The following is an 11,058-nucleotide window of genomic DNA, read 5'->3' on the forward strand; positions in this document are numbered from 1 at the left end:
ATATGCAAAACCCTGTTTGCATCCTATCCACCCCAGTGCAGCTGTGAGTGTTCAAGCCCACCTTCATCTGGATTGGATTTTAAAGGCGTGAGGCAGAGCGTGTGACTACCAGCGTGACAACAACGAATGTGTTGGTCGAATTAGCTGGAGGGGGGGGGGTCAACAGAACTGAATCAGCGGTGTCGGTTTTGGGGGGGGCACAAAGACAAGAGTGGCAACTGCGCCTCTCTGCAGCTGTGGGCCTACGTGAGCATCGGCAGGAACGCTCTCGTCTCACCCCCTCCCTTCCTCGTTCCCTCACTCTCTCCCATCTCTCTCATCCCAGCACCCCCCCCCCCCCCCCCCCCCCCTTTTGCTCATTTGCACCTTCTAATAGACCCCCCCTTTCTCCTTTGCCGAAATCCTTCTTTCACTGTTCTCTCTCTCTTTCTCTGTCATAACTCCCCCACTTCTCCCCCCGCGTCATGTTCCCAAATGGCAGAGACCTTGACAGTGAGAGATGTGTCGTGTTCAGAGAGCCAACGGATATCTGAGACGACTGAAAGGGAAAGAAGGGAAAGCAAAGATCCTTTTTCCCACACAAATACACACACACAGACAGACAGACAGACACACACACACGCAGCCAATCTGGCCTGAAATGACCTAGAAGGGATGTGTGTGTGTGTGTGTCACTCAAAGAAAGTTCAGTGTCATACGTACGCACATGCAGTAGCATGCATGCCAATGCACACTCATGTGACTACTCCTGTATCTTGAGACTGTGTGCAAACACAAGGCTTTGAGGCCAAGGTCAGAGGTGATACTATACACAAGATTTAACAGAATGAGACAAGAAAGAGGAGGATGAAAGAAGGGAGGAGCAAGGATGAGGAGGCAGAATGAATACAATGAAAAACTAATAGATAATTGATAAAAGAGAGGGGAGGACAAAGCACAGTGGAAAAGAGTTTATACACTGTTGTACTTGTGTAAAAATGGGAGAAGGTGATGTCAGAGGAGAATAAATCAAAACAGAAAGATAAAGGACCGAGCCGAATTGGATTCACTGTCCTTGTGGTGTTAAGCAGGTGCAATTTTTGGCAGAGGATGAGACTGGAAGGCCTGTGTTGCTACGTCTGTACACACTGAAAGAGCAGTGCTGACCTCTACTGGCTCAAAATGGCTGTGAGTCTGGTGCTAAATTATAAGGTTTCCCTTTTATTCTGAGCTGTATTCACACTAATGTGTCTTAAGTTTCTGCTAACTCTGTGTACAAAATGCCAGATTATTCTGTAAATGTACAGTGCACATTGTTTAGTACACCTTGCAGTAGCTGGCAAGGACAGTAGTACTGTATATAGCCCACATAGCAATTGTATAATTTAAAACCACCATGAGTTGAGACTCATAGGGAAGTGAAAGCGTCTATTTTCATTTTAGGAATAGATTCTGCTTACGTTCTTAGAAGCTGAACTGAAACCATGTCACATCCATCGATTTGGTTCATTCATGACTTGATTGAAAAGTAAAACTTATTTATTTAAATGAACATTCACAGAATCATTTCTTATAAAAACCTCTTTCATTTCTTAAACACAACAATTATCCTGAGGAGTGCAACAGATTCTTGACAGAATAAAACAATTAAACAAAGTGAAATTTCAATGTTCTGAAAAACTAGCATGGCCGTGGCCTTTGTCATACTTCTTTGTTTTTTTTTTTTTGGAACACAAGATACAAACTAATTCCCATATCACCACTTTTGTGACTATGAAGTTTTGAAACCTTTCACTTAATCAATCTACAAGTGCAGAATTTGAGCGAATGATCACAGCGAATTTCAGATTAGTGACATATCTGGATGCAAAATGGCTGTCCCTGAGCTCACAGTAGTGTCATTACTTTCAGTAGACAGTGTCTTATGATAACCTAATTTTAGTCACTGGCACTTTGTGGTTAATAGAGAAACAAGTCCTTTGAGTACAAGATGATGTGCATGTGAGGTATCGTCAGTAAACATTTCTGCACTGAAGCAGAATCAGTGATATGATTATCAGATGGAGTTCAGAGAGTGAGCGGTCAGAGCAAGACATGAGGAACGGCGTTTTCATTGTCACGATAGGCGGATCCCTGCAGTTTGCCACCTTTGTAGAACTGGCGGAGGTTCAGTTTGGCAGGTGCAGACACATACCACATGACCACACCTGTGGGGTTCACTGACACCACAAAGCTGGTGGAGTCCTTCAGCATCATGGTCTTGTCAGTGAAGACATCAAATATCTGAGGAGGTGAATAAAACTGTATCATCTGCTTTAAAGTGCTGATTAGGAAGAATATTGTTATTTCTGTGTAATGTAAATAGGACCAAGGCTAGACCTCTGTGGCACTCCATTACTGTCTAGAAGACCTTTAAAGACATACCTTGTAGCTGCCGGTGGTGTAGTTGAGCTTGCTGAGGGAAGTCTGGTAGCGGTAGGGCATGTCAGTACGACGACTGAAGAACACCAAGGCACTGGCATTTCCTGTCAGGGGGCGCCAGAACACCTCAATGCCACTTTTCTCCTGGCAGAGAGAAATGGATGAAAACATGTGAATAATCTCAATAAGACGTGAGTCAAAACTCTCCCCAATTCATTTCAATTTTTTAATCTTGAGCACTTGCAAGAAGTGTGTTACCTTGACAATTCGTCTTCCCTGAATGCCCATGGGGTCCTGGTTGATGCTAATGGCCATTTTGTTCTGCAGGATGGTGCGGGCCCCGCTGCTGATGGTGCGCAGGTCATTGGACATGAAGAGAGGAGCGGCCATAATTGCCCACAGAGCCATCTGAGTGCGGGACTGTTCCATGCTGAGGCCAAAGTCACCAATAACCAGCTGCAGAGGTGAAATGACATGAAAAAACTAGAATTTCATACTACATGTTTCTCTAACTTGGACCATTGGTGGGTCCTAACCTTAACAATGGAACATTTAGTAATCAGTATATATATGAATATGCTGTCAATCACTATGTCAGTTAAACCGACCATATCAGGGTCATTCCATCTTCCAGGTCCAGCTGCTGGAATTAGGACATCCTGGTTGTCAAAGAACCAGTCAATAATGTTCAGGACACTGTCCCAAGAGTCCTCGATGTCGCCATAGTTACGCCACAGGTTGCAGATCTCACCCAACTGAGTGTAGTTTACCTGAAAACACAAATACGTTTCACATTGTGAAAAAGTAAAAGTTGTAAGAAGGAAAAACAATGTTTTCAGTGAAATATGTTTAACTGTCAGGCCTAAAGCTTCAGGGTTAAAAATAAAAAACTGAAGACGTTTTGATTATACTGTACCTTTGGTGGAAGGCCACCCTGGTAGGCGGGCCAGCTGCAAGAGTAGCCAATAGGACGGCCTGTATCATTTAAAGCCTTTGACATGAGAGGGTAACCTGTCCAATAGAGAAAGAAGTATCAGACAGCATCAACACAGAAACATCTTAATAACCACAATGAAAAAGTCACTTCTCCTTTTCTTACCCTGCTCCTGCTCTGTACTGTTAGAATAACAGCCGTCGTATTTGAACATGTCCACCTCCCATTCTGCAAAGGTCTGAGCGTCTATCTTGATCTTATCCAGTGGGGTGCCAGGGTAGCCCCCACAGGTGTGTGTGCCCATGTCCCCGTAGATCCCCAGCTTGAGCCCCCTGTCGTGCATGTAGCGTGCCAGCTTATGGATGCCTCCTGGGAACCTGAGGTAAGTGTGATAAAATAAAGTTTTAATGTCATTCCAAAGTGCATAAAAAATTACTGATTAAGGATGTAATACTTGTCTAATGGTGAATCAAACTGTTCCCCTTCACCTAGTGAAGCACAGGTAGCAGACACACTACTCTAAATAGGTCCACTGTTTCATTCAGACTCCTTTTTTCAAGCTGAACGTTGTGAAAGAATGAAAAGATGTAGATTTAATTAAACCATGTATCGAAAATACGTCAGCTGATGCAACTACAATGTATAAAATCTTATCTTGCTACCATGCTAACACATTTACATTGTACATAACCACTAAAATAGTGAAGGTCTAAATCATAAAAGCCAGCGGTTGCTTATTTTTCACAACAACCATAGCAGGATTTTTTCACCTGCTTTCACTTCCACCTCTTAGGGAGGTCAGAGGTTTTTTTTTTATCATATTTATGCTGATGCTGCATGTCACACAGGTTCATGCTGAAGCTTTTTTATATATCATATGATTCATGACTGTCACACTGGAACATCTTTAATGGTTTTATTGACTCACAGGCTTAGAAGCTGTAGAATAGTGTTTGCACTGAGGAACAACAGCTTCTGTGTGTGTGTGTGTGTGTGTGTGTGTGTGTGTGTGTGTACGTGTACGTGTACATGTGTGTGTGTTTGGGCGCGTTTGGGTGTGTGTGTGTCGGTCTCTGTGCACACAGTATGGTGTATGTACAGTATGGTACATACAGTATGTATGTACCATACCTTTTCGGGTCAGGCTGCAGCCGACCCTGCTTGTCTCTCTCCATGGAGGACCAGCAGTCATCTATGTTCACATAGATGTAGCCAAGTTCCCTCCAGCCGTCCTCTGACAGTCTGTCGGCCATGTCGATGAACAGATTCTCACTGGAAGAAACAAACAAAGGTTTTATTAAAAGGTGGAATAAATTAATCAATTATAAACATACTTAAGGAATGTACTTCAGTAATATCACCGTAATTTGTTTTAATGTGGTGTTTGGTTTAAAATTGCTGATGGCCGTGGTCAAAAGAAGAGATTCTTGAACTGATAGGCAAAAACGTTTTTGGCAATTAAACAAAACAGATGTAAAGACATCTAAAAGGACTTTGAATTAATTACAATTGTGTTTCCTGTGAAACAATTCCCCTAATAAGTACCACACAGTTTATTTATATATCTAAATTTTATATCTTTCAGTTTACAACTTGATCCAGAACCTGAACTGGAAAAGTTGGACACTGAATATTACTTTTTTCCAGTTGTGATATCACCTAAAGGGCCAGTTCAGAGTTGCCTGTTTGTACTTCAACATGTGAAAAAGTCCAGCTTAATGTTTAAACTCGTCTAGTCTTTATAACAGCAAACTCCACCCTAAGATTATTTTCAATAGAAGCTCCAGTGAGATCACAGTGTGTGATATTCATATTATGTTGACTTGCCTGATGCAGTTCTTGGGGTCGTGCTCACAGTCAATGTCACAGCGGAATCGTTCCCATGCCAACCAGCCCATGGGAGGGGTCCTCATGAGACCATTGTCGAGGGCTAAGGTGGTCACAGAAAGCACTGAAGCAAACACAAGCACCGCCAGATGCATTCCTGCAGAGGAAAAATAAATCAAGTTGAATAAAATGGCACACGTTGTATGCTGGATGGCATCAAGGTTAAACACACAGTCTCAGCTGAAGCACAAAATGATTAATGACCATGTGTATAAGGTTCTACAGTTTCTATGTATTTATATCCTGCATCACCTGCAGCTAAATCCCCTATTTCCTTTGACAGATCTCTCTCACACACCTCCTGAGTCTCACCTGACTGGGTGTGACTGTGGCTAAAAGCAGCTACAACCTGCCAGGTGACTTCTACCATCGTACAGTCTTAAAAAAAAATCCTCTGACTAAATCAAAAAACGCAACAAGTCCTTGCAACACAGAAGATACAAAACCGGTGGAAACAAACCTGCATCACTAAACAGCATGACTTATCTCCTTTCACTGTACTACGAACTGTAAGTTCGTTAATACCCGGCACTAAACGGTTGTTCCTCTGTTATAACCACTGTCCAGTAATTCCCTTAATACAGTATATTTAGGACATTTAATCTAAATAAATGTATATAAAACATATTTTTAAATGGGTCTAACAGCCAGTCTTTGCTGGTATAAACAACAAACAACACGGTGAAAAGATAAATTTACTTACCGAAATTCAGTGACGGTAAAGGGAAGATGAAAGAGGAAGGACGGCGAGGAAGGATGCGTTCAAGTCTCCTCAACTCAAAATCTCTGCTGATAGCTTCACTCCGCTCGGTCCTTTAAATAAACCCCATGATAAACTCTTAAACACATCGACCGTAAAGAAATAAACTAAACTGCTCCTGCAGTAAAGAAAGCTACAGTCATGTGACACAGCGACATCAGCTGACCACAGAGCAGGAAGCGAGAGGGAAAGATCCGGGCCGCGAAACCCCCCTCCTCCCCCTTTTTTTCTCCTCACCTCAGTTCCTTCCCTTCAGTCATTTCCTCGTCCTTGCAGTCATTTTCTATTAATTTATTTATCAGTGGTTAATTAATAGTTTACTAATGCTTTATAGATCCGTCATAAACTATTAACGACAACACTGGGTTGCCAGGTTGTGGAAAAACCTCCTCCCAACATGATATTTTTGCTCATCTTTTTTAACTCGTTATGGAGACCCCTGAAGTGATCAAGTGCACAGGTGGTCATGCATTAATTAAGGGCAGTTAGTTTCTCACTTTCTAATAAGCCATCAGCAACTCAAAAGTTGTTAGTGGTGCAAGGTTAAGAGTATCAGAGTTTAAGAATTAGATGGGATGTGAAACTTTTATGTGAATAAAATCCATTACCATTTTAGGAAAACATGAAGTTATTAGAGGCAGAAATGAAACCATGTCCTGGACAAGTCATGTCTTAAAATCTGATTTATAATTGGTAAATACAGCACTCGAGACACCCACATGTTAAACCTGAACAAGTTATCCTAGAACAGCAGTTGTAGTCAGAGTTAATACTACATCAGGATAGGTCATCACATCATGATAATTGCACTTAAATGGACTGAAACACACAGATACCTGACTGAAGAGTGAGAAAAAAAAAAGTTTTATTCAAATTTCAGAATGCCATGTCAAAAAAAGTGCTTTCCTTTGGACTTTATCGAGATTGATGCTGAACATGTAGAAGTTGAGAGAAGGGTCAGAGAAATTATCTTCAAACACCAAACAATGTACGTGTGAGGTCTCATCAGTAAACACTTTATCAGGAGCTACTACACAGAGGCAGAATCAGTGATAAGATGGAGTTCAGACAGTGAGCAGTTAGAGGAAGACATGAGGAATGGCATTTTCATCATCAGCAAATCCCTGCAGTTTGCCACTTTTGTAGAACTGGTGGAGGTTCAGTTTGGCAGATGCAGACACATACCACATGACCACACCAGTGGGGTTCACTGACACCACAAAGTTGGTGGAGTCCTTCAGCATCATGGTCTTGTCAGTGAAGACATCAAATATCTGAGGAGGAGAAGACAGATGGAGAAAGTGAGATTCTCCTGCCATTTTCATATATTTGATTAAAACTACAAAAAAACAATAGTGCTGTAAAAATGCAGCAAATGAGTTTAGCACAAATAACTAGGACATACATTGTAGCTGCCGGTAGTGTAGTTGAGCTTGCTGAGGGAAGTCTGGCAGCGGTAGGGCATGTCAGTACGACGACTGAAGAACACCAAGGCACTGGCATTTCCTGACAGGGGGCGCCAGAACACCTCAATGCCACTTTTCTCCTGGCAGAGAGAAATGGATGAGAAAATGTGAACAATCTCAAAAAGACGTGAGTCAAAACTCTCCCCAGTTAATTTCAATTTTTTTAAATCTTGAGCACTTGCAAGAAGTGTGTTACCTTGACAATTCGTTTTCCCTGAAGGCCCATGGGGTCCTGGTTGATGCTAATTGCCATTTTGTTCTGTAGGATGGTGCGGGCCCCGCTGCTGATGGTGCGCAGGTCATTGGACATGAAGAGAGGAGCGGCCATTATCGCCCACAGAGCCATCTGAGTGCGGGACTGTTCCATGCTCAGGCCAAAGTTGCCAATGATCAGCTGCAGAGGTCGAAAATCTGTTTAACACTTGTGTCCCAAACCAATAGTACACAGGATTACTTGTACCATTAGTGCTTCCAAACAAAACAGACAGAGCATATAGCAAGTAGAATAAATGTGTGAATAAAGGAGGTGAGAGTCTTTAACAGACCATATCAGGGTCATTCCATTTGCCAGGTCCAGCTGCTGGAATCAGGACATCCTGGTTGTCAAAGAACCAGTCTACAATGTCCAGGACACTCTCCCAAGAGTCCTGGATGTCATAGTAGTTACGCCACAGGTTGCAGATCTCACCCAACTGAGTGTAGTTTACCTGAAACAGTTTCACATGGCGAGAGTTCAGGCGTGGATGGCAAAAACTTAAAGACCTTAAAAGTTTTGGACATCCTGATTATACCTTCGGTGGCAGGCTGTCCTGGTAGACGGGCCAGCTGCAGGAGTAGCCAATGAGACGGCCTGTAGCATTTAAAGCCTTTGACATGAGAGGGTAACCTGTCCAAGAGGACAAAGAGAGTCAAACAGGATCCAGTCAACAGGATCACAATACAGAGTCCATACTCCTGTTCTTACCCTGCTCTTGCTCTGTAGCATTTGAATGACAGCCATCAAATTTAAGCATGTCCACCTCCCAGTCAGCAAAAGTCTGAGCATCTATCTCAATCTTGTCCAGTGGGGTGCCAGGGTAGCCCTCACAGGTTTGTGTGCCCATGTCCCCATAAATCCCCAGTTTGAGACCCCTGTCATGCATGTAGCGTGCTAGCTTACGGATGCCTCCTGGAAACCTAAGATAGAGAGAAAAATATGAAACTATATCTAAATGACTATAACAAACATGTTGATGCAATTTGTAAGACTGTATTTCAATGTAGGGCTCAATTCATCCAACGTGGTGAATTATTCATTGTTACCTTTTACAAAACAATACTTTTGTGTTGGGTAAAGTGTGCAGCAGCAAAAAAAAAAAAAAAGTCAGTTGTTCAAGCAAAACTGTTTAACTCAGATGTATCAAACACTGTCCTTTGATGCTGAACATTGCACACTGAAAACTGAAAACTACCTCTTTGGGTCAGGCTGCAGCCGTCCCTTCTCATCTCTCTCCATGGAGGACCAGCAGTCGTCTATGTTCACATAAACGTATCCAAGTTCCCTCCAGCCATCTTCGGACAGTCTGTCTGCCATGTCGATGAACAGATTCTCACTGGAATAAAGAATCAACACATCAGATTATATTTTACATAATTTTTTAATCAAACTCTTAAAGATGAGCATGCAAAGAACTAGTACTACTGGTTTACAGAATGTGAAAGTATTTCCTGAAAGTATTTATTTTTCCATTTTACAGCAGTAACAAATCAAAGTCTTCTGGCTAAAAAACAAAACAAAACAAAACAAAAATATACATTTTGAGCACTTCAAAGAAGGAAAAGGGGGAGCTGGAAAAAAGTAGACATAAAACAACTGAAGTGTAGTTAATTAGACAAAGTTTTAGACAAAACATTTTTCCTTGCCTGATGCAGTTGTAGGCATCGTGTTCACAGTCTGTGTTACAGCGGAATCGTTCCCATGCCAGCCAGCCCATGGGAGGCGTCTTCATCAGCCCATTTTCAAGAGCGAAGGTGGTTACAAAGAGCACCGAAGCAAAAATGAGCAATGCCAAATGCATTCCTGCAGAGAGGGGGGAAGAAAAATGGTGTTTAAGTTGTTTGGACATATCACAAACACGATGACCTGCTGGGAATATGTTGTTTAACTGTATTTTCTTCATTTTATTAATGCTTGTGTGTGTGTGTGTGTGTGTGTGTGTGTGTGTGTGTGTGTGTGTGTGTGTGTGTGTGTGTGTGTTCTGAAAACAATTTAGTTTGGCCCACTCATCAACATGATCAGCAGTTGAAGCTGCAGAGTGCTGACACAGCCTCATGGAAGCAGTTAAGGAATGCTACTGGGCCAATTGCCCCATAGTCGGAACTCACACATGCATAGGTTCACTGCAATCAGGAACTGCTCATGGGTAATTCGGCTGACTTAGTGGAACCAAATTACCAAAATATAAACAAATTCGTGCAATATATTCACAGTTGTCTCAATTATGTCTAAGGGAGGTGTGTGTGTGTGTTTGTGTGTGTGTGTGTGTGTGTGTGTGTGGGGGGGGGGGGGGGGGGGGATTTATTTCCACTCTGCCTGAAAGCTTTACCAGCTACTAACATTTAACAAAATACACTGTATGTCTGGGCAGCCTCAAACGAATAAGGATGCGGCCTTTACCTGAAACCTGGTGAACTCAACCTGCTCTCGGCGGTCGCTTCACTCGTCCCCCGCAGCGCTACTCCCTCGCACTCGCCGCGTGTTCAGGTCGGTCCAGGACTGCCAGCTCTCTTATTTTTCTTCGTCTACTGTCTTTGTTGAGCATTTTGCCCCTGGCTCGCTTATATTAAATAAGACCCGCCTTGTTGACGCTTGGAAACCAATGAGATGACACATGACAACCTTTGACCAGACAGCCTCTCATTTGTCTTAATTGGGTACAGCCTAATGATCTTAACTGAGATGCAAAAGTCATTAAACTTTATTTTAAAAATACATAGCAAGTATAGCCTACCTCAAATTACACACAACAGAACTTGGGGGCTATATATATATACAACTTGTGTATTATCCATGAGATAATACACCTTTAAAAATTAAGGATAAAGATCATTATCTGTATATTCCATCATGGGCACATCTGTGTTTTCTACCATTAAAGAGAACATAGAACAGCAAATACTAAACACATCCAGTAGGAGGAGCACTAGGACTAGAAAAAGTCCATTCATTTCAGCTGCAAATGGTTTAACCCTTTTCACATTATATCTTGTATTCAGTTTTGATCTCATGAACGTAGAACAAAAGAACCTCAGAGAATGCATTGCAGTATTGGTGTCGTGGTTATGTTGTGGTTTTGAATACATAATATGGGAGCTGTCAACTCTACAAAACCTCCAAAGATAATAACTTTTTGAGACTGTTCTGCCCTCTCACTCACATTTTGGTGGGCGATGAGCTGTGTATCAGTAAATAAATATAAATCACAATACACTAACAGTGACAGCAGTCAAGATTTTTAATTTCTACACATATAAAACCTGACAGCATAGGTCGATCACCCTGATACACTCCAATGTTTTCTCTGGTTGGTTCTGCCCACTGTCAGTTAAATGTGACATCAAAAAGGAAAAGG

At 42.1% G+C, this 11,058-nt stretch overlaps 2 protein-coding genes across 2 annotated transcripts; both read right to left on the bottom strand.

Moving 5' to 3' along the window:
- Positions 1 to 1,500: 1,500 nt before the first annotated feature.
- Positions 1,501 to 6,146, bottom strand: LOC121199379 (alpha-N-acetylgalactosaminidase-like). The gene is made up of 9 exons (XM_041064002.1): positions 5,925 to 6,146; positions 5,162 to 5,318; positions 4,466 to 4,606; positions 3,500 to 3,711; positions 3,317 to 3,411; positions 3,009 to 3,170; positions 2,659 to 2,856; positions 2,404 to 2,544; positions 1,501 to 2,262 (listed from the first exon to the last, which is right to left on the bottom strand). Exons 2-9 carry the CDS (start codon positions 5,314 to 5,316, stop codon positions 2,062 to 2,064), a joined length of 1,305 nt encoding a protein of 434 aa, XP_040919936.1. The 5' UTR covers positions 5,317 to 5,318; positions 5,925 to 6,146; the 3' UTR covers positions 1,501 to 2,061.
- Positions 6,147 to 6,981: 835 nt separating this feature from the next.
- Positions 6,982 to 10,225, bottom strand: LOC121199380 (alpha-N-acetylgalactosaminidase-like). Its single transcript, XM_041064003.1, has 9 exons — positions 10,104 to 10,225; positions 9,350 to 9,506; positions 8,899 to 9,039; positions 8,412 to 8,623; positions 8,239 to 8,333; positions 7,993 to 8,154; positions 7,644 to 7,841; positions 7,387 to 7,527; positions 6,982 to 7,255 (listed from the first exon to the last, which is right to left on the bottom strand). Exons 2-9 carry the CDS (start codon positions 9,502 to 9,504, stop codon positions 7,061 to 7,063), a joined length of 1,299 nt encoding a protein of 432 aa, XP_040919937.1. The 5' UTR covers positions 9,505 to 9,506; positions 10,104 to 10,225; the 3' UTR covers positions 6,982 to 7,060.
- Between the last annotated feature and the right edge of the window lie 833 nt (positions 10,226 to 11,058).

The sequence above is a fragment of the Toxotes jaculatrix genome, chromosome 19 (assembly GCF_017976425.1).
Source record: "Toxotes jaculatrix isolate fToxJac2 chromosome 19, fToxJac2.pri, whole genome shotgun sequence".
Classification (NCBI taxonomy): domain Eukaryota; kingdom Metazoa; phylum Chordata; class Actinopteri; family Toxotidae; genus Toxotes; species Toxotes jaculatrix.